The 24,001-nt window shown below is 46.4% G+C and overlaps 1 protein-coding gene across 2 annotated transcripts in view; it reads right to left on the bottom strand.

Moving 5' to 3' along the window:
- Nucleotides 1-12,336: 12,336 nt before the first annotated feature.
- The window catches only part of UBAP1L (ubiquitin associated protein 1 like), a 29,964-nt gene continuing 18,299 nt past the window's right edge, over nt 12,337-24,001 (bottom strand). For both annotated transcript variants that reach the window (XM_056571754.1, XM_056571755.1), the window contains one exon: nt 12,337-12,938. In XM_056571754.1, the coding sequence (XP_056427729.1) occupies nt 12,804-12,938 (135 nt within the window). In that variant the 3' untranslated portion in view covers nt 12,337-12,803. The remainder of the gene's footprint in view (nt 12,939-24,001) is intronic.

Consider the following 24,001-nt stretch of genomic DNA (forward strand, 5'->3'; position numbering starts at 1 on the left):
TCCACATCATCACCCCCCTCTCACCTACACACAACCCCCCTCACCTCCTCCACATCATCACCCCCCCTCTCCTCCTCCACATCATCACCTCCCCCTCTCCTCCTCCACATCATCACCCCCCTCACCTCCTCCACATCATCACCCCCCTCTCCTCCTCCACATCATCACCCCCCTCTCCTCCTCCACATCATCACCCCCCTCTCACCTGCACATCATTACCCCCCTCTCCTCCTCCACATCATCACCCCCCTCTCACCTACACACAACCCCCCTCACCTCCTCCACATCATGGCCCCCCTCTCCTCCTCCACATCATCACCCCCCTCTCCTCCTCCACATCATCACCCCGCTCTCACCTGCACATCATCACCCCCCTCACCTCCTCCACATCATCACCCCCCTCTCACCTGCACATCATCACCCCCCTCACCTCCTCCACATCATCGCCCCCTGTCACCTGCACCCCCCTTACCTCCTCCACATCATCACCCCCCTCTCACCTGCACAGACCCCCTCACCTCCTCCACATCATCACCCCCCTCACCTCCTCCACATCATCACCCCCCTCACCTCCTCCACATCATCACCCCCCTCACCTCCTCCACATCATCACCCCCCTCACCTCCTCCACATCATCACCCCCCTTACCTCCTCCACATCATCACCCCCCCCTCACCTCCTCCACATCATCACCCCCCTCTCCTCCTCCACATCATCACCCCCCTCACTTCCTCCACATCATCACCCCCCTCACCTCCTCCACATCATCACCCCCCCTCACCTCCTCCACATCATCACCCCCTCACCTCCTCCACATCATCACCCCCCTCTCCTCCTCCACATCATCACCCCCCTCTCCTCCTCCACATCATCACCCCCCTCTCCTCCTCTACATCATCACCCCCCTCACCTCCTCCACATCATCACCCCCCCTCACCTCCTCCACATCATCACCCCCCTCTCCTCCTCCACATCATCACCCCCCTCTCACCTGCACATCATCACCCCCCTCACCTCCTCCACATCATCACCCCTCTCACCTGCACACACACCCTCACCTCCTCCACATCATCACCCCCCCTCACCTCCTCCACATCATCACCCCCTCTCACCTGCACACACACCCTCTCCTCCTCCACATCATCACCCCCCTCACCTCCTCCACATCATCACCCCCCTCACCTCCTCCACATCATCACCCCCCTCTCACCTGCACATCATCACCCCCCTCACCTCCTCCACATCCTCGCCCCCTCTCACCTGCACCCCCCCTCACCTCCTCCACATCATCACCCCCCTCTCACCTGCACAGACCCCCTCACCTCCTCTACATCATCACCCCCCTCACCTCCTCCACATCATCACCCCCCTCACCTCCTCCACATCATCAACCCCCCCCCCTCTCCTCCTCCACATCATCACCCCCCTCTCCTCCTCCACATCATCACCCCCCTCTCACCTGCACATCATTACCCCCCTCTCCTCCTCCACATCATCACCCCCCTCTCACCTACACACAACCCCCCTCACCTCCTCCACATCATGGCCCCCCTCTCCTCCTCCACATCATCACCCCCCTCTCCTCCTCCATATCATCACCCCCCTCTCCTCCTCCACATCATCACCCCCCTCACCTCCTCCACATCATCACCCCCCTCACCTCCTCCACATCATCACCCCCCTTACCTCCTCCACATCATCACCCCCCCCTCACCTCCTCCACATCATCACCCCCCTCTCCTCCTCCACATCATCACCCCCCTCACTTCCTCCACATCATCACCCCCCTCACCTCCTCCACATCATCACCCCCCCTCACCTCCTCCACATCATCACCCCCCTCTCCTCCTCCACATCATCACCCCCCTCACCTCCTCCACATCATCACCCCCCTCTCCTCCTCCACATCATCACCCCCCTCTCCTCCTCCACATCATCACCCCCCTCTCCTCCTCTACATCATCACCCCCCTCACCTCCTACACATCATCACCCCCCCTCACCTCCTCCACATCATCACCCCCCTCTCCTCCTCCACATCATCACCCCCCTCTCACCTGCACATCATCACCCCCCTCACCTCCTCCACATCATCACCCCCTCTCACCTGCACACACACCCTCACCTCCTCCACATCATCACCCCCCTCACCTCCTCCACATCATCACCCCCTCTCACCTGCACACACACCCTCTCCTCCTCCACATCATCACCCCCCTCACCTCCTCCACATCATCACCCCCCTCACCTCCTCCACATCATCACCCCCCTCTCACCTGCACATCATCACCCCCCTCACCTCCTCCACATCCTCGCCCCCTCTCACCTGCACCCCCCCTCACCTCCTCCACATCATCACCCCCCTCTCACCTGCACAGACCCCCTCACCTCCTCTACATCATCACCCCCCTCACCTCCTCCACATCATCACCCCCCTCACCTCCTCCACATCATCAACCCCCCCCCTCTCCTCCTCCACATCATCACCCCCCTCTCCTCCTCCACATCATCACCCCCCTCTCACCTGCACATCATTACCCCCCTCTCCTCCTCCACATCATCACCCCCCTCTCACCTACACACAACCCCCCTCACCTCCTCCACATCATGGCCCCCCTCTCCTCCTCCACATCATCACCCCCCTCTCCTCCTCCATATCATCACCCCCCTCTCCTCCTCCACATCATCACCCCGCTCTCACCTGCACATCATCACCCCCCTCACCTCCTCCACATCATCACCCCCCTCTCACCTGCACATCATCACCCCCCTCACCTCCTCCACATCATCGCCCCCTGTCACCTGCACCCCCCTCACCTCCTCCACATCATCACCCCCCTCTCACCTGCACAGACCCCCTCACCTCCTCCACATCATCACCCCCCTCACCTCCTCCACATCATCACCCCCCTCACCTCCTCCACATCATCACCCCCCTCACCTCCTCCACATCATCACCCCCCTCACCTCCTCCACATCATCACCCCCCTCACCTCCTCCACATCATCACCCCCCTCACCTCCTCCACATCATCACCCCCCTTACCTCCTCCACATCATCACACCCCCCTCACCTCCTCCACATCATCACCCCCCTCTCCTCCTCCACATCATCACCCCCCTCACTTCCTCCACATCATCACCCCCCTCACCTCCTCCACATCATCACCCCCCCTCACCTCCTCCACATCATCACCCCCCTCTCCTCCTCCACATCATCACCCCCCTCACCTCCTCCACATCATCACCCCCCTCTCCTCCTCCACATCATCACCCCCCTCTCCTCCTCCACATCATCACCCCCCTCTCCTCCTCTACATCATCACCCCCCTCACCTCCTCCACATCATCACCCCCCCTCACCTCCTCCACATCATCACCCTCCTCTCCTCCTCTACATCATCCCCCCCCCTCTCACCTGCACATCATCACCCCCCTCACCTCCTCCACATCATCACCCCCTCTCACCTGCACACACACCCTCACCTCCTCCACATCATCACCCCCCCTCACCTCCTCCACATCATCACCCCCTCTCACCTGCACACACCCCCTCTCCTCCTCCACATCATCACCCCCCTCACCTCCTCCACATCATCACCCCCCTCACCTCCTCCATATCATCACCCCCCTCACCTCCTCCACATCATCACCCCCCTCTCACCTGCACATCATTACCCCCCTCTCCTCCTCCACATCATCACCCCCCTCTCACCTACACACAACCCCCCTCACCTCCTCCACATCATGGCCCCCCTCTCCTCCTCCACATCATCACCCCCCCTCACCTCCTCCACATCATCATCCCCCTCTCCTCCTCTACATCATCACCCCCCTCTCCTCCTCCACATCATCACCCCCCTCTCACCTGCACATCATCACCCCCCTCACCTCCTCCACATCATCACCCCCTCTCACCTGCACACACACCCTCACCTCCTCCACATCATCACCCCCCCTCACCTCCTCCACATCATCACCCCCTCTCACCTGCACACACCCCCTCTCCTCCTCCACATCATCACCCCCCTCACCTCCTCCACATCATCACCCCCCTCACCTCCTCCACATCATCACCCCCCTCTCACCTGCACATCATCACCCCCCTCACCTCATCCACATCCTCGCCCCCTCTCACCTGCACCCCCCCTCACCTCCTCCACATCATCACCCCCCTCTCACCTGCACAGACCCCCTCACCTCCTCTACATCATCACCCCCCTCACCTCCTCCACATCATCACCCCCCTCACCTCCTCCACATCATCAACCCCCCCCCTCACCTCCTCCACATCATTGCACCCCCCCCCCCCCCCATGATGATTAAAAAATTAAAAATAAACCTTTTACTCACCTATAGGCAGGCTCTCCTCAGCAGCACAGGGGGCTGCGTTCTTCTCCCACTATAGTGCAGGCGCCGATGAGTGACGTCATCGGCGCCTGCACTGCGTGGGGGCAGAGTTCACAGGTCTCCTCTCAGTGAAGCGGCAGGTCCTGCGGCTCACACTGAGAGGAGGCTTAGCTGTGTGCACACAGCTGAAAGCGGCGCTGGCTCGCCTGGGGATCCGGGACAAGTGTCCTGGATCCCCATTAGCGGAGTGAGCACCTCTCCGCCCGGAGCCCCGCGTGCCATGAGTGGTTGCCGACCCGACTATTTTAAATTGGGGGGGCACAAGGGGGGGCACGGCCTGATCTAGGGGGGGCCATGGCCCCCTCTGGCCCCCCCCTAGCGACGCCACTGGTCCCATTATCGTATTGCATCCAGTACCTAGTGTAGAGGTCCCCAAAGTCAGAGTAACTACGTTCAGGTAGGGTTCCTCAGGTGGGACAACCCCTAGCCACCTCTCCTTAAGTCTAACTTTAATGTTCATAAATGTATATATTAATAATGATATCTATGTTGTATAGTAATGTATAGTACTTACCTTGTTCAGCGTCGCAGGACCTTCGGTCATGTGACCATGCTAGTAACCTCTATGGTATGTTGCAGGACCTTAGGAGGTCCTTGGGTCACGTGTTACCCACAAATCTCTGTAAAGGTGATTGACATCCATTTGGAACAATTAGCGTTAGTAAATCCCCTGCCCATATAAGGGAGCTGTGTCCAATTATCGCTCTCTTGGGTTGCTGCTCTCGTGGATGCCGGACTAACAGGACGGTGTGCTATGCAACTTTCAAAGACACGCAAGGCCTCAAAACCTACCAGCCTCAGCAAAATCACGAGTTTTACTCTAATTCCTGCTTATGCTAGCGTAACTACTGGACCGCAACTAATTCCCCTAAATCCAGGGGAACAGCGCAATAGACTAAAGACTGTTAAAGCTAAAGTCCCAACCATTGTCAATCTCCAAAAGGAAGCTGTTGTATTGATCAGAGACTGTTATGTTAATGAAGTGTAAAGAAAATCTTTAGTAAAGTTAACGCTGTTTACAGAAGCTCACCGGTTGTGGACAATCCATTATTATCATCTACCTCAAACCTATTATCATCTACCTCCCTATCGTTCCTGGAAAGGGCGGCGGTAGGAGAAGCTTTATTGAGGAGCCCTCACCCTGGCGTCACGAATACCAAGGGTTAACCAGCACCCTTTAATACCCGCACAGCTACACTCCCCATACCCTACATCCCCCAAGCTACCACAATCCTAAAAATTAAAAAAGTGAGCTGATTGGTTGCTTCTCCAGCTTTTATTCTTTCTTCTAAAGTAGATGTAGTCCAAGTTTTTGTGTTTGATGCCTGTTCAGATATATGACCATTTATTATTTTGGAAATCCTAGAGCAGTGGTCTCCAACCTGCGGACCTCCAGATGTTGCAAAACTACAACTCCCAGCATGCCCGGACAGCCAACGGCTGTCCGGGCATGCTGGGAGTTGTAGCTTTGCAACATCTGGAGGTCCGCAGGTTGGAGACCACTGTCCTAGAGGATCTTCTGCAAATCCCCCATATCCTCCTCATGTCTGTGAGCCAATATGGATTTTTCCTTTCCTCTCTAAATATATGAATCCAGATTTTCTGAGCTTTTTCCATTTGATGACAAATGTTCTTTGTGGTATCTTAGGAATGTGATTTCTTCTTTTCTCCTCTGTATAATACTGGATTAGGAAAGAAGGTTGTCATCTTTATGCTTATTATCTACAGTCCTCTCAGCAGTGTCCTCTGGTAAGTTCGAGGACTTCTTCTCTGGTAAACAGCAGGTCAGACTGTGCCTCGGCAGGGCCACCTACCTTCCAACTGACAGTCTCTTTTATCTTGGTGTTCACATACCGAAGCTATAAAGCAGTGACCTCATCTTGGCAAGAGAGATTTGGAGGTTTTACTGGCCATATAAGGCTCCATTTAATCCAGACATGGAGGAAGTTAAACACTTACGGTAGTAGAGCGTAAAGTAATCGTTGTAGTAAAGACCTAATAATCTGACTATAGTCTTCATTCATGGCAGTCCATGGCTTTTTTTTAACATATGTTACACAGTTTAAAGGGAATTATGTTATGTTTATCCAGATGAAGTAGAGCAAAAATGATTGGAATCAACAAAAAATCCCTTCTATTCATTTGTTGATCCTCCTTAAAGGGGTGCCAAAAAGTTAAACAGATTTATAAATGACTTATATTTAAAAAGTCTTCCAGTAATGATCAGCTGCTGTATGCTCCAGAGGAAGTTGTGTAGTTCTTTTCAGTCTAACTACAGTGCTCTCTGCTGACACCTCTGTCCATGTCAGGAACTGTCCAGAGCAGGGACAAATCCCCCAAAGCAAACTTCTCCTGCTCTGGACAGTTCCTGACATGGACAGTGGTGTCAGCAGAGATCACTGTGGTCAGAGTGAAAAGAACTATATAACTTCCTCTGGAGCTTACATCAGCTTATAAATACTGGAAGGATTAAGATTTTTAAATCGAAGTTATTTACAAATCTGTTTAACTTTTGGCACCAGTTGATTAGAAAAACTAGTTTTTTCACCGGAGTGCCTCATTTATGATGTCTGCTATTGGATTTCACTATAATCTATATCAGGTCCAACGTTCTTGAAGAGTTTTATAGGATGGAGTATTGTGATGTTTTTGTTACTTTCACCATAATTTTTTAATGGATTGAGATCCAGACTGTTTGTGGCCATATTATTGATATTTTATTCTTTAAGAAAACACTTAAACACTCTGCTCTGTATCAAGATTATCTTGAAAAATGACTTCATTGTCCACAAACCTTTATTCTATCAATGGAATTAGAAAAGTGTTTAAAATATCTATGTTCCCCAGGCATTGACTGTTGAAGTAATGACACCACCCTCCTGGTCCTTTGTCTGACATGCACCCCAATATCATACAGGAGTGGAGAAATGTGATTGTTTTCTTCAAGTAACATCTTTGTGCCAACATTATCATTATCTTTGAAAATTAACCCCTTAAGGACTCAGGGTTTTTACGTTTTTGCACTTTAGTTTTTTCCTCCTCTCCTTTTAAAAATCATAACCCTTTCAATTTTGCACCTAAAAATCCATATGATGGCTTATTTTTTGCGACACCAATTCTACTTTGCAGTGACATCAGTCATTTTACCCAAAAATCTATGGCGAAACAGAAAAAAAATCATTGTGCGACAAAATTGAAGAAAGAACGCCATTTTGTAAATTTTGGGGGCTTCCGTTTCTACGCAGTACATTTTTCAGTAAAAATGACACCTTCTCTTTATTCTGTAGGTCCATACGATTGAAATGATACCCTACTTATATAGGTTTGATTTTGTCGTATTTCTGGAAAAAATCATAACTATTTTACCGCGTATGGGTCGGTATGAGGGCTCGTTTTTTGCGGTACCAAGTTTTTAGCTGTACCATTTTTGTATTGATCAGACTTTTTGCTTGCTTTTTATTCATTTTTTCATTATATAAAAAGTGACCAAAAATATGTTATTTTGGACTTTGGATTTTTTTTGGGCGTACGCCATTGACTTTGCAGTTTAATTAATGATATATTTTCATATTTCGGACATTTACGCACGCGGTGATACCACATATGTTTATATTTATTTTTATTTACATGGTTTTATTTTATGGGAAAAAGGGGGGTGATTTGGACTTTTATTAGGGAAAAGGTTAAATGACATTTATTAACTTTTTTTTTACACTTTTTTTTGCAGTGTTATAGCTCCCATAGGGACCTATAGCACTGCACACACTGATTTTTTACAGTGTTCACTGCAAAGCCATAGCTTTGCATTGATCAGTGTTATCATCAGTCGATTGCTCAAGCCTGTATCTCAGGCTTGGAGCAATCAATTGCCAAAGCGACGCGCTGGAATAAGGTAAGAGGACCTCCGCTCGCGTCCTAGCTGATTGGGACACCGCATTTTCACTGTGGTGGTCCCGATCAGCCCCACTGAGCAGCCGGGAAGCTGTTTCTTTCGTTTTAGACATGGCATTCAACTTTGAACACCGCGTTTAAAGGGTTAATAGCGCGCGGCACCGCGATCGCTGCCGCGCGCTATTAGCGCGGGTCCCGGCTTCAGATACATGCCGGAACCGACCCGATATGACACGTTATAATCGCGGGAGCCGGTAAAGAACATAAATATACGTGCATTGAATTAGTTTAATAAAAGTTAAGTTTTAGGTAATCCTACTATATAGGGATATCTGTACCCCATGTGCTCTGGGGTATTTGTGTTTATTAGTATATCAGATCTCGGATTGCATTTGGGGGCAATTGTGGTTAGTTATCTTTGAATATATTACGTTCATCCATTCCTCCACACTCCATTATTTTTCTCTTTAGCCCTATGTAACCTTGTTTCTACTGTTTGGAGTTTTCTATCCTGATAATTTGACATCTTCCTTGGACCACCTGGATGTTTTCCTTTTATATCCTTGCCTTACTGTGTAAATTTCTAAATTTCACAACAGCTGACAAGGAACAACTAAAATATCAGACACAATAATTAAAGCGTACCTGTCAGATCCAACAAAAAAAAAACATTTTTTTTAATATATTACTCAGTACCGAATCCTGACCATGTACATCTAATTTTTATGTGTCTAGCACCTTTATTTATTTAATTACACTTTTAATTTAGCTCACTAGTCTGAATTCCTCTCAAAGGGAGGGGGCGTGGCCTCACTGTGCAGGTCTCCGCCCCCTCCCTCAGTATGCTGTCTGCTCACATCTCCCCTAGCATTAAAAAAAACTACAACTCCCAGCTTGTCCTCACTAACAGTAGCGGGACACAAGCTGATATTTCCTCCAGCTGTGAGCCCTGCACTCACAACTGTGAATCAAGGAAGTGTGTCCATGACATAGGTGATGATGCATGGACACAGCAGGACTAGTATGTGTCCAAGCAGGCAGAGGGGCAGCTGTTTGACTGGCTTTTCCAGTATGAAATACAGAAAATTTTCTAATGAAAGCAATTGCAAAACCTATTGGTTATGAATGCTTTACAACGTATCAAACTTTTTTGCATCTGAGAGTGCTCATTTAACACTACCCCCTTCCCCCCATAACCATGCTTTCTGTGGGTCTGCTTGGCCACAATGCAAAATCTCTAATATTCCCATATATCACATATTTTTTTATTAATCTGATCTGTTGCATAGGTTTTAAATGGGACTGTAATGAAAGAAAAGTAACACATTAGATTTTTATAAATGGGCACTGTCATTAACTAAAATTTTGCTATTGCACTCCTTATGGTGAATGAAAATTTTTTTTAATGTACTTTGTTAAAAAAAAAAAAAAAAAATTCTATGTTTTATTTGTGTTTAAAAAAGCTGCCATTAGGTGTCTCCCTACTTGTCCAGAGCACATTTTACATATATCTTATATATTTTACATTCACATACACATACATCTCTTGCACAGACTTTGGACTCCTGCTGGCCCGGCCTCCTTCCCCGTCTGACTGAAACTGAGCAGAAAATACAGAGCAATATCAAGGTAGAAAACTAACAAATAATAAAGATAAAGGCAGGGGGTGGTTTATCATGATGGGGACAGTGAACTGGAAGGATTAAAAAATGTAACAAGATCATGATACTCTTTAATGTATATGTGAGTCACAGAAGTGTAACTAGTTGTTCTACTACATATGCTTTAATTGGACCATGAAGAATACATAGAAATTGTAATACATTTGAGACACAAGCCTAGGTTTATCAATCTGCTGGAGGTACAAACTGTCTAATGCAAGCCTATGGGAGCTGTCACGCCCCCTCCCATAGGCTTGCATTGAGGGGGCGGAGCCGTGAGGTCACAACGCTCTGTTCCCGTGATCGACAGTAATCAGACCCGGAGGGGGACTGATTTTAATGGGGTGCGGCGTGCAAGATCACGGGGGTCCCCAGAGGCGGGACCCCCGCGATCAGGCATCTTATGCCCTATCCTTTGGATAGGGGATAATTTGTCTATGCGCCGGAGTACCCCTTTAACCAGCTCTGATAAAACCTAAGCGGTGATTGGTTGTTATGGCAAAATTCTATGACAAACCAGCTTTAGTCTACAACAGATAAATCCGCAGAGGATTTTGCTACCCATTGAAGTCAATAGGTAGTAAAATCAGCTGTGAAAAATCTGCAGCAAAATATGCACATGTGAACGTATCCTTAGGACAGTGTCACATGTGTCATATTTTGCTGCATATTTGCTGCTGCGTATTTTCATATCCATTAATCTCAATGGGTAGCAAAATATACAGCTGATTTTTCTACCCATGATTTCAGTGGGTAGAAAAATATGCAGCAACATATTTAGCCCTGTATACAAAACTGGCTACAATAAGTGTCACTATACCCTTGAAGTCAACCAATATTTAGAAAAACCTGTAGCCAGCCATACATTACTGCCGCAGGGTAAATGAATCGTTACATGCTGTCCACTGTATTACATGGACATGCTGGGTCCACCACAACGTGAGACCCTTTTGATGTCTCCCTGCTGTGGTTTATAGTGGATAATTTTATGAGATCCATCTGCCCTAATAGATAAAAGGGAAAGGGGTTGACTTTATATCCCAACTATAATCCTGACTGAATTGTCAGATATTAAGTGGCATTAAAACAGGTGGTTGCATCCAAAATCCTGGACGACCACGTTTTTGCCTGCGGTCGGGAAACCGAATCCGGCCGAAAAAGCAGCCGACCGGAGGCTGTGGTTTACTCCGGTCGGCTCATCGACATACATTTACTACGGTTCCCGAATACGGCTGAGTGCGGGTGCCGCGATTAAGCCCCGCCCACCCCTCCTCCCAGCCGTATACGGGAACCGTAGTTCAAATCGTAGTGTGAACCCAGCCTTAGTCAGATGGAAATTGTAGACGTTAAGATCACAGATGTTTATTCTTTTCCGGAACCTTTGTTGTCACTATGTACTCTGCAGTTTTCGGTTCATGGAATTGTCTTTCCTACTGACATCTGTTTTGAATCTGGAAAGCTCGTAAAATTTTGTCAACCCAAAAATAAATACTCATTCTTTTAGAAAAACATGCATCTGAAAATAATAGAGGGATATAATCTATAGTTGAATCTTCTGCCTAAGGGAATAATAATCCCTCAAAGTTAGTGGTGGAGAAAACTAAAAGAAGCTTCAACACATAGTATTCAAAGCGAAGACGCTCCCTTGTAAAATAGCACCTGCTATGTCCTCACCGCAGCTGTACTGTAACCGTGATTCTAGACTCCATCTTGGCAATTTTCTGCACACAGCCTTTTATGTTCTAATATCGCAGGAGTGGGTTAAGCAGGGCCCAAGGCTGTATACACTCCACTACTTGCCTAGATATGCATACACCAATGGTGCCCAGTGTTGAATGCCCAGTCTTTGATGAATGCCTTCTTAGGGTAGGGTTACATATGCCGTATTTTGCTGTGTATTTGCTGCTGCATATTTCCTACCCATTGCAGTTAAAGGGGTACTCCCGTGGAAAACTTTTATTTTAAATCAACTGGTGCCAGAAAGTTAAACAGATTTGTAAATTACTTTTATTAAAAAATCTTAATCTTTCCAGTACTTTTTAGGGTCTGTATACTACAGAGGAAATGGGTTTCTTTTTGGAACACAGAGCTCTTTGCTGACATCATGACCACAGTGCTCTCTGCTGACCTCTGCTGTCCATTTTAGGAACTGTTCAGAGCAGCATATGTTTTCTATTGGGGATTTTCTCCTACTCTGGACAGTTCTTAAAATGGACAGAGATGTTAGCAGAGAGCTCTGTGGTCATGATGTCAGCAGAGAGCTCTGTGTTCCAAAAAGAAAATAATTTCCTCTGCAGTATTCAGCAGCTAATAAGTACCGGAAGGATTAAGATTTTTTAATAGAAGTAATTTTCAAATCTGTTTAACTATCTGGCACCAGTTGATTTAAAAAATGTTTTTTCCACGGGAGTACCCCTTTAATGGGTTGCAAAATCAGCTGCAGAAAATATGCAGCAAAATATGGCATGTGTGACCCATCCCTTAAAGGGGTACTCTGCTGCTCAGCAAACAAACTGTTCTGAATGCTGGAGCTGGCAATGGGAGCGTGGGATGTCATAGCCCCACCCCTCTGATGATGTCACGCCCCGCCCCCTCAATGCAAGTCTATGGGAGGGGGCGTGACAGCCGTTTCTTCCAAACGCTAAGCAGCGGAGTACCCCTTTAAAGGATAAAAGTGTCCATCTGCAATCTGTTCTTGGTACAGACAGTAAGCACTGTTCTCATCATTGCACTTTGTACACACATAAAGAAAAAGTTGTATTCATTGTGACCAGCATAGCAGAGCCAATCCAATTCTATTTTGTGAGATCATGGTCTGCAGTCAATAAGTGGGATATTTGGCTGTCACTGCGCTCTCATCATGAGCTCCTCTAGGGACTTATCCCTGTGGTTATCATAAATAAGAAGAACTTCTTTGATGTCATCTTGCTGGAACCCCATGTCATTAAACTGAAGTAAGAGACGGAGAAATTCGGCAGCCTGCACAAGACATAAGGTAGAACAAAAGTTAGGATATGTGACTTATATTCAGCAGCATGGCACTGTATACATTTGGTATAATACAGAACAGATGTCTATAATCACCTCCACTCCACAATTGACTTACTATATTTAGCTTTGCAATATAAACTTTTCCTATCCTTAGGATAGGTTGTCATTATTAGATCGGTCTGACTATCTGCATCCCCCCTGATCAGCTGATGATTGGAACGAGCTGCAATACCAGGAAAAGATGCTACCATATGTAAAGTACAATACTGTGTCTGATGAGTGATGAAGACCCCATACTACAGCTGCAGCCCCTTCAATCAGCTAATCTACATGGGGCCTGGAGTCGGACCCCCACTAATAACTTATTTACATAGTTCATGTAGCTGAAAAAAGACTAGAGTTCATCAAGTTCAACTTATATCCCTATTGTTTCTCTACTGTGTTGAACCAGATAGGCTGATGCCAATTGCCCCATACTGTGGGAAAAATTCCTTCCCGATTCCAAATATGGCATCAGAATAAATTCCTGGATCAACATTCTGACCCTCTAAATCAGGTGTCCATAACCTGTAATGTTATTTTCTCCAAAAATGCATTCAGGCCCTTTTTCATCCCTTGAGTTTGTGAGATGAGGAATTATCCTGTTCGTGACACCAAGTTTTGTGGCTTTGCTACAGGGTGTTAGTATAGAATACCTGATCACTTTGTGATGCCAGGTCACCGTTATCCTATACATGGTCCGAGGTTGGAGACAGCTTCTCCTGGGCCAGACACGGCGAGTAAATGAATACACCGACGTCAGGTTACGGATAACTGTCCTTACTGAGCTGGGTGCAGATGGTAATACACATGCAGCTGGCTTTAGGTGAGAGAGTGTAGTGTAACCCCTTGGCAGCCCTGTTGCCTTGCTGGTACTTGTGGTGTTTACACCAAACAGATTAATACTGACTTGTGAGACAGAAAAATAAATCCTGGCAGGTAGGGTCCTGTCAAGGTACTCTTCTCCGCAGAGGCATGAATTTCCTCCTTGCGAGTAATCCTTGCAGGATGACCAGTTGAGAGATTAGATTTGAAGAAGGCTTCTCCTCAGAGCACACAGCACACACACCTGAACCAAACTGTAGCTCAGCTTGCTCTCTACTAGACTGAACAACTCCTCCCCCCACTACACTGTACAGGGAAGACTTTAGGGGTTCCCATTGGCAGGCAGGGTCACATGGGGTTCACTGCTCTCATTTAAGGGTACAGTAACATATAGAACATATATACACATAATACTATAATTAATTCAGAAAAATATATTAATTTGTAATAGAATTAATATAATCAGTAAGTCCTTTGGTGGACCCAACACCTTGTGCTGCAAAGCTGCCCAATATAGTCCAAAGCCACAGGACAGCCATTGGTGCTGGGACACCACAAGTTCACCATGACCACTTCCTCTGGCAGAGAGTTCCATAGTCTCACTGCTCTTACAGTAAAGAACCCTTGTCTGTGCTGGTGGAGAAACCTTCTTAACCATAGACATAGAGTATGCTTCCTTGTTATAGATAAAGTCCTAGGTATAAATAGATCATTGGAGAGATCTCTGTACTGTCCCCTGATATATGTATACATAGTTATTAGGTACCCCTAAGCCCTCTCCAGCTCCACTATATCTTTCTTGTAGACTCGTGCCAAGTACTGTACACAGTATTCTATGTGTGGTCTGACAAGGCTATCAATATGTAAGTCATCAAGCATATCTGTAATAAAATACAGGATAGAGCCATGACCATACAAGTGTACAACCAAATGGGATAATGGGATTGAGACAAGAAGTGGGTGTTGCTTAATGGAGTTATACAGTATCAAAAAACTTATCACTTATCCACAGGATAGGGGATAAGTGTCAGATCGCGGTGGGTTCAACCACTGGGACCTGTCCCACTGTGGTCGACACACTGCATTCATGCAGAGAGCCAGGGTGCCGGACAGGAGATCGTGGGGACTCCCAGCGGCCGGACTCCCCGCGATCCAACACTTATCCCCTATCCTGCCGATAGGGGATCCATTTTTTTAAACTTGACTACTTCTTTAAGGCTGATGTCACACACAGAACTTTTTTTGAAAAGGTACTATGGACGTTTTTGAGCCGAAGCCAGAAGTGGACCCACGATGAAGGAGAAGTATAAGTCATTCCATTATATTTCCCATTCCTTTTAAATCCACTTCTGGCTTTGGCTCAAAAACTGCAGTGTCAGTATTCCCAAAAAATTGCCAAACTGAAACCCAGCCTAAGAATGAATACTTACATGAGCTCATGAAGAATCTCCAGTCGGAGTCCTGCATAAGTGCTGTTCATGGGAAGGGCTCTATAGAAAAGATATCTCTCTAATGATATTTCTCTTTAAAGGTTGGAAGAGTACTGGGTCTATTGTCAAGTATAAGCACTTGCATTAAAATCCACCAAAGCATTTGAAAGACTGGGCAGCTTAATTTGAGAAGGCAGTGTTTTCCAATCAGGGTGCCTCCGGCTGTTGAAAAACTACAACTCCCAGCACTGTTCTATAGTATGAATATTCTGAGTCTTTACGGTAAAGTAATGTCTGGCTCATCCATTATATAGTAACATCTGAAATAGTCCAATATTACATTGATATACTTCTTTAATGGGCAAAACTGGAAGTTTAGAGCTGGAAGCTTAGATTATGGTATTATTTGCCATGTAGAGTATTTTTTAATTTAAGGGAATAGAAGTGTTACCCCATTATAAAACAGACTGCTATGTACATAAGCACAAGATATGTATACCTCATGGGTGGAAGCACTTTAGACTTTCTTAGTCTATCAAATCAAAGAATCTTAGGAAAAACAACAAGAACATTCCAAATTTCAGACAATGACTGTAAGTAACACAATCAAACCACATCTACATCCTATCGTGCTGTCTAGTGATTCCATATAGTAATAAGATCATTGTGGACCTTTAGATCTACACATAGGAGTGAAAACCTTGGAAACAACAGGTACAGATAGCAAAGGCTGCACTGAAATTATATTCTCACTTATTTCCATCTTAAGACATCAGAAGCTTCATATTTGAGCATGGCCCAGCCTACCCCCACCACCCCTACCCTTGCAGACTATTTTAAGGCACCCTGTTAAAAGCCTGAGTCTGGAAGGATTTCACTTTGGAGAGATTATCCCACTTTATTGTGTAACTTATTAAGTCAAGATGAGGACGCAGAACTTCAGTGTTAACTCCTTCCAGGCAGGCAAACGTGGCAGACGTCTACCACAGACAAACACTGCCAAAGCAGCCGGTGATAAAGGGGGCTGATCAAATGGCAAGGGGGTGATGAAATGGCACAGGGGGCTATGAAGTGGGTAATTAAGTAAAATAGGGGCTATAAAAAGTGTGATGAAATGGCACAGAGGGTGATGAAAGGGCACAGTGGTGATTAAAAGGATGATAAAATGGCACAGGGGGTTATGAAGGGGGGGTGATGAATTGGCACAGGGGGTGATGAAGAGGGAGAATAAAATGGCACAGGGGGTTATGAAGGGGGGGTGATGAATTGGCACAGGGGGTGATGAAGAGGGAGAATAAAATGGCACAGGGGGTGAAATGACACAGGAAGTGATGTAGAGGGTGATAAAATGTCACTAGGGGTTATGAAGGGGAATAATGAAGTCACATGGGGGTAATGAAGGGGGTGATGAATTGGCACAGGGGGTGATGAAGGGGGAGAATAAAATGGCAAAGGGGGATAAAATGGCACTGAGAGTGATAAAGGGGGTGATAAAATGGCAATGGGGGTTAAAAAGGGGGATGATGAAGTGGCACAAGGGGCTGAAATGGCACAGGGGAGGGGTGATCAAATGGCACAGGGGAGGGGTGATCAAATGGCACAGGGGGTGATGATGGGGGTGATGAATTGGCACAATGGGTTATGAAGGGAGAATGAAATGGCACTGGGGTGATAAAGAGGGCGATGAAACGGCACGGGTAGCAGCCACCTTTGTAATGCTGATACTGGTGTTTAAGATATGATATATGAGGTCTGTAACTGTGGCCCTGTGGAGCTCCCTTACTAGTGGTCCCCCCCCTCAGGGACCAACACTTGATACGTGCAACTGGTACTACACCGAGGAGTGTGTTCCAAAACTATGCATGCCTGAAAAGGGTCTCACCAACATAAAACATTTGGAAAGCTCTGCTGTAAGGGTTAACCTGTTTTGTCATAATTTAACCCTCAAGTCTCTGGATGACCTTCGAGTGGAGAAGTAAACCAAGAACATTTCCAGACCCTTTGCATGCCCTTCTACACATGACAGCTCATTCCTCAAAGATGCGGGTAGCGCAGTCCCCCTCTGGCTAATGCCCCTGCCTTTGTTGTAATGATTTTCCTGATTGATGGTTTCTTTATAATATGTTAAGTTCACTTCTAACAACAGCCAGGACTGAAGGATACCAAATACATGACCCCCATGCAGTTAAAGGGGTATTCCAGGCCAAAACTTTTTTTATATATCAACTGGCTCCGGAAAGTTAAACAGATTTGTAAATTATTTCTATTAAAAAATCTTAATCATTCCAATAGTTATTAGCTTCTGAAGTTGAGTTGTTGTTTTCTGTCTAACTGCTCTCTGATGACTCACGTCCCGGGAGCTGTGCAGTTCCTATGGGGATATTCTCCCATCATGCAAAGCTCCCGGGACGTGACATCATCATTGAGCAGTTAGACAGAAAACTTCAGAAGCTAATAACTATTGGAAGGATTAAGATTTTTTAATAGAAGTAATTTACAAATTTGTTTAACTTTCCGGAGCCAGTTGATATATATAAAAAAAAGGTATTGCCTGGAATACCCCTTTAACTTCTACCCTCACAGCCTACAAAACCCAGTTATGTCTCAGTTTTATTATGCACACAAGTTACTAGTATGGGTTTTTCCCGCAATCTGAATATAATATATATATATATATATATATATATATATATAGCTCACAGGAGGGAGACTGCCGCCTATACTTTTTTCATTTATCGAACAATAGTATGTGTACCAATTCGGCTTGAGTCCAGTCTGTGTACAGAAATACAATGCCAGGGGCAATATGGGATGAATGGCATTGCCTAGGAAAGCACCACCTGTATACACAAGTCATAGGAAACAACCATCTTAAAGGGTGTCGGCCCCTTTTCAAAAATAAGGCTGGCACTGTCAGCAGCTGATCAATGTAGGTTTAGCTGATTGACTGTGATCACCCACGGGGCCATATCTGGGGAGGATGCATACATGAGAAATATAGCATTACATGGCAGCCATCCAAATGAATGGTATTTGATGTAATGATGTAATGTTTCACCAGCTTGGAAGATGCTCTACAGGGTGGCTCTTTCTTCTGGGTAATAGAAGGGGGTCCCAAAAAGGAGACCCACCTCCATGATTTCTATACAAGACAACCCCTTTAATGGAGAGTTTGCACTGGAACTGGAGAAAAGGGATAACATTTTAGTTTCCATCAGAACACGAGATTTTATGCTATAACTGTGAAATATCTGGCCCTGACCGCTGGCATTTCATCCTACATAAGAGTATGGTGTTCATTATGATCTGGTTACTCACACCAGTTATGGTGGTTATATAATATCTGGCCAACGTATTAGAAGCCGGAAATCTACAGATTTTTACTACGTCTTTTGAAATTTACTGAGAAGTTTTTCCCATCTTAGAAATGTATGCCGTATACACAAGATATCGTTTCATGTACATATGACATGATGTCAGTGTGGGTCCCACCTCTGGGTCCCACACTTATTTCTAAAATGGAGTTTAGTTGACCATGTTCCACATGGAGAGGAGGCCACTGGATCCCAAATTCAGGCAGAAAATAAATCAAGAGTTGACCAGTTTTTTTTTTTTTTGGTCCTATTATAACCCACCCTCCACCCACAATGGCAGGGAAAAAATAATTTGAAAATATCTAGTTTTTTCCGCACCTCTCTCTGGAAATTCCGGAATCATCCTAATTATCCGTGTCCCATAGTCCCCACTTTTTCTTCCATGTATCAAACATGTTTTCTGACTTTTTGCTTTTAACCTTTTCAAAATCTTTAACCCTTTGCAACTCTAGTTTACATTCTAGACTACTCGGGTTTTTGTTAGAAATCCATTTCCTCATTATAATCAACCTCCCTGTACTCAATGCATTCAAGATCAACTTCTTTTTGGCCACAGGTAGGTTAGGGATTAGACCAAACAGGAAAACTCCTGGTTTCCACTCCAAACTAACACCTATTTTTCTTTTAATCTGTTCTTTAATTTCAAACCAAAAATCGTTTATATATGGGCACTCCCACAGCATATGAAGCAGATTCGCTTCGGCCCTTCCACATTTTGGGCAGTCCGCATGGGCACGAATTTTCCATTTGCATAGATCTTTAGGAGTATAATATAGTCTATGCAATAGCATAAACTGAGAGGTTCGAAATTTTTCATTTTCCGACATCTGGACCACACTAGCAGTCATTCCCTTCCAAGTGGTCTCATCCGACAGCACTCCTTCTTTTGCCCACTCTACTTAACTTTCATCCCCTCTAGTTTCCCTAATCGAAGAATTTTATATACTGCAGACAACCCCAATTTCCTACCCCCATCCACCAATTCAATCAAGGGATGGTTCTGGATACTAGGTTTAAGTTTACAGTTGAGCTCAATATCTATTTCTAACACTTATTCACTAAGCTCAGATGTTTCCTTAAAGGGTTACTCCAGCCATATACATCTTATCCCCTATCCAAAGGGGACCATCACACCCCCTCCCATAGACATGAATGAAGGTGGCATGGTGTGACATCACGAGGGGGCGTGGCATGACATCACATCTCCATTCCTGGAAACACAGAGGTTTCCAAGACTGGAGCAGCAGCCCAGCACAGAATGCCGGGTGCTGAACGAAGACCGCAGAGGGGTCCCAGCAGGGAGAAAAGTTGTCATACAAACTATATATCTCAGGAACGGAAGGGCATATCAAGAAACTGTAGGAAGGTAGGGTCAAACGTAATGGATCCACAGTGTATTTTACGCTGCAGATCCACCGATGACCGACCCTATAGTGTGCCTCCTGCTTTGCCTGCTTTGTCTGCTCGTAGCTCGCAATCAGCTGCTATGAGCAGACACACAGGGACCTGCGAGTTGCTGTAAGCATGCACAGTGTACTCAGACATCATGGTCGCTCTTGGCCTAGCTCAGGGAGCAGGGGGAGCGACCACGATGTCTGTGAGTACACTGCACGTCCCTGTGTGTCTGCTAGTAGGGGCAGATTGCTGCTACAAGCAGACGAAGCAGGAAGCATACTCTAGGGTCTACGGCGGATCCGCAGCATAAAATACTCTAAGCTATTTAATATATTCTATTTATATTATTCTATTTATTTTCATAAATTTCCCCCAAGGTCCCTTTCAACTTTGTACATGTTATATAACTACCTAATATACTTTGTCTTTTGGTTCCTAAAAGAATAGTAAAAAAAAAAAAAAAAAGTATTCCAAATGGTGTATGTTTTTTGCAGAATACAAAAAATAGAAGACTGTGGATGACAATAGGGGTACTATTGCATACTGTTTAAATGTATACCAAAGGCAAGCATTTGGATAATGGTATTCTATGGGAACGTTGGGATACCTAGCTTTATTGCACTGTATATAATTATATAGAAATATTAATTTACCTGTAAAGCTAGGAGGATCAGATCTGTCTAGTACAGTTTCAGCTGAAAATCATTTTGTAAGATCAGATGCATGTTTGGAGCAGTCTGTCTATTCCACACAGTGCTATACACTAGGCGGTGATGATATATAGTGAGGCCCCCATGTGATACTCTGACCCTAATGACTATGGCTCTCAGGAGCTGGCTGGGGACTTTCTCACAGTCTCTGTCTGATCTGGCTCCATACAAACAGGAAATGAACATATTTCCCAGACATTTCATCATGTAAAACTGCTATGCAGAGCCGGGACACCACAGCCCATTGACACCAAGCATTGAAAAAATGAGGGGGTTTACACTACAAAGAAATTATTCTTTACAAGACCCATGTGCATTCATATATTATTCTAGGAGTTATATTTAATGCACTATAAAATTAACATCATGAATGAATGAATGTGAACTAACTGAGGCCATGACCACAGTGTTCTCTGCTGACCTCTGCTGTCCATTATAAGAACTGTCCAGAGAAGGAGAAAATCCCCATATGCTGCTCTGGACAGTTCCTAAAATGGACAGCAGAGGTCAGCAGAAAGCACTGTGGTCATGACATCAGAGGAAATGCATTTCTTTTTTGGATTTCTTTAGTATACAGCCCCTAAAAAGTACTGGAAGGATTAAGATTTTTTAATAGAAGCGATTTACAAATCTGTTTAACTTTCTGGCACCAGTTGATTTAAAAAATAAATAAATAAATAAATAAAAATGTTTTCCACGGGAGTACCCCTTTAATATAAGGCACGGCGTAATACATTTGAAGCTGTAAAAAATTGGGTATATACATAGGGCTTAATAGGATGCCTCTCAGTTTTACCAAGAGTGGCATTCTACACGTCAATAAGGAAAAATTGCAGTGCACTATATGAGTAACTACAGGATCTCATGCCCCCTACCAGGTATGGGGAAAAGGAAAAAGTAATAACAAAAAAAAAAACATTTAAAAAGAAAAATCCTCTTTCTCTGCTAAAGTCTCTAAGGCAATGTTCATACTTCGGAATGTCCGCACGGAAAATCTTCATGCAGACATTCCGAAGAATGATAGGACTCATAGACGGCAATGCATTCCGTGCGGAGTCCGCAGAATGAATGAACAGCTTCATTCTTTTTTTTTTTTTTTTTTTTTTTATATTAAAGGTTTTATTGAAGGTTTTTGAAACATACAGAAATATAAAACATTGGTCAATAACGGTTATCAATTGGTCCAGGGAGCATTCATCACACGGAAGGCAATAACATACCGAGCAGATAGACAGTCTAGTAAACATCAGTATGGTTATGACTAGCAGTACAGTAAAACAGTGGCATTGTAGAGTCTATGAGGACCTGGCCGTCACGTTACATAATGAGGGAATGCTCGTGTAGCAATCAGTGTAATGCATGTGAGGGTCTACGTTGTGTGCATTGCCACGAGGGTGGGTGACCATCTCTTTTGATAGCTAAACCATCGAAATTACATAGGTAAGTGTCACGATCCCGGCTGGTAGGAGGTGGATCCTCTGTGCCAGAGAGGGATTGGCGAGGACCGTGCTAGTGGACCGGTTCTAAGTCACTACTGGTTTTCACCAGAGCCCGCCGCAAAGCGGGATGGTCTTGCTGCGGCGGTAGTGACCAGGTCGTATCCACTAGCAACGGCTCAACCTCTCTGACTGCTGAAGATAGGCGCGGTACAAGGGAGTAGACAGAAGCAAGGTCGGACGTAGCAGAAGGTCGGGGCAGGCAGCAAGGATCGTAGTCAGGGGCAACGGCAGGAGGTCAGGAACACGGGCTAGGAACAAACAAGGGAACGCTTTCACTAGGCACAAGGGCAACAAGATCCGGCAAGGGAGTGCAGGGGAAGTGAGGTATAAGTAGGGAGTGCACAGGAGGAAACTAATCAAGGTAATTGGGAAGATTGGACCAGGCACCATCATTGGTGCACTGGCCCTTTAAATCGCAGAGGCCCGGCGCGCGCGCGCCCTAGGGAGCAGGGCCGCGCGCGCCGGGACAGGACCGACGGAGAGCGAGTCAGGTACGGGAGCCGGGGTGCGCATCGCGAACGGGCGCCACCCGCATCGCGAATCGCATCCCGGCTGGAGGCGGTACCGCAGCGCACCCGGTCAGTGGATCTGACCGGGGCGCTGCAGCAACGAGGATGAGGCGAGCGCTCCGGGGAGGAACGGGGACCCGGAGCGCTCGGCGTAACAGTACCCCCCCCCTTGGGTCTCCCCCTCTTCTTGGGTCCAAAGAACCTGAGGATCAAAAACACAATTCTTTCGTGATGAGGTCCGATGCACATTAGGAGGGGTTCCGTGCGGTAACGCACGGCACAGTCCAATCTTTCATTGTTAACACAATTGATGTAGAGGGGTCTGGCGAGACTGGTCACAGGGATGTTGAACCTGTTGATAAGAGAGGCCAAAAAAAAATTTCCTGCAGATCCGGAATCCAAGAAGGCCATAGTAGAGAAGGAGAAGGTAGAGGCAGATATCCGCACAGGCACAGTAAGGCGTGGAGAAGCAGAGTTGACATCAAGAACTGTGTCACCTTTGTGCGGAGTCAGCGTACGTCTTTCCAGGCGGGGAGGACGGATAGGACAATCCTTCAGGAAGTGTTCGGTACCGGCATAGTACAGGCAAAGATTCTCCATGCGGCGTCGTGTCCTCTCTTGAGGTGTCAAGCGAGACCGGTCAACTTGCATAGCCTCCACGGCGGGAGGCACAGGAACGGTTTGCAGAGGACCAGAGGAGAGAGGAGCCGGGGAGAAAAAACGCCTCGTGCGAACAAAGTCCATATCCAGGCGGAGCTCCAGACGCCATCCGGAAAAACACATGTCAATGCGAGTGGCAAGATGAATGAGTTCATGTAGGTTAGCAGGAGTTTCTCGTGCGGCCAGAACATCTTTAATGTTGCTGGATAGGCCTTTTTTAAAGGTCGCGCAGAGAGCCTCACTATTCCAGGACAACTCGGAAGCAAGAGCACGGAACTGAATGGCGTACTCGCCAACGGAAGAAACACCCTGGGCCAGGTTCAGCAGGGCAGTCTCGGCAGAAGAAGCTCGGGCAGGCTCCTCGAAGACACCACGGACCTCAGCGAAGAAGGACTGGACTGTGGCTGTGTCAGGATCATTGCGGTCCCAGAGTGGTGTGGCCCCAGACAAGGCCTTTCCAGAAAGGAGACCACGGGAGAGTCTAGAGTCCTCATCAAATTTGTCCGGCAGGGACAAGCAGGGGTTAGGAGCGGCCGGTTGCTGCGGAGGAGTTGCAGGAGCCGGCGGAGGAGATGGTTGTTGCAGCTGCTGTGTCTGTGACTGGAGTTGC

Source organism: Hyla sarda, chromosome 4, assembly GCF_029499605.1.
Source record: "Hyla sarda isolate aHylSar1 chromosome 4, aHylSar1.hap1, whole genome shotgun sequence".
Classification (NCBI taxonomy): Eukaryota; Metazoa; Chordata; class Amphibia; order Anura; family Hylidae; genus Hyla; species Hyla sarda.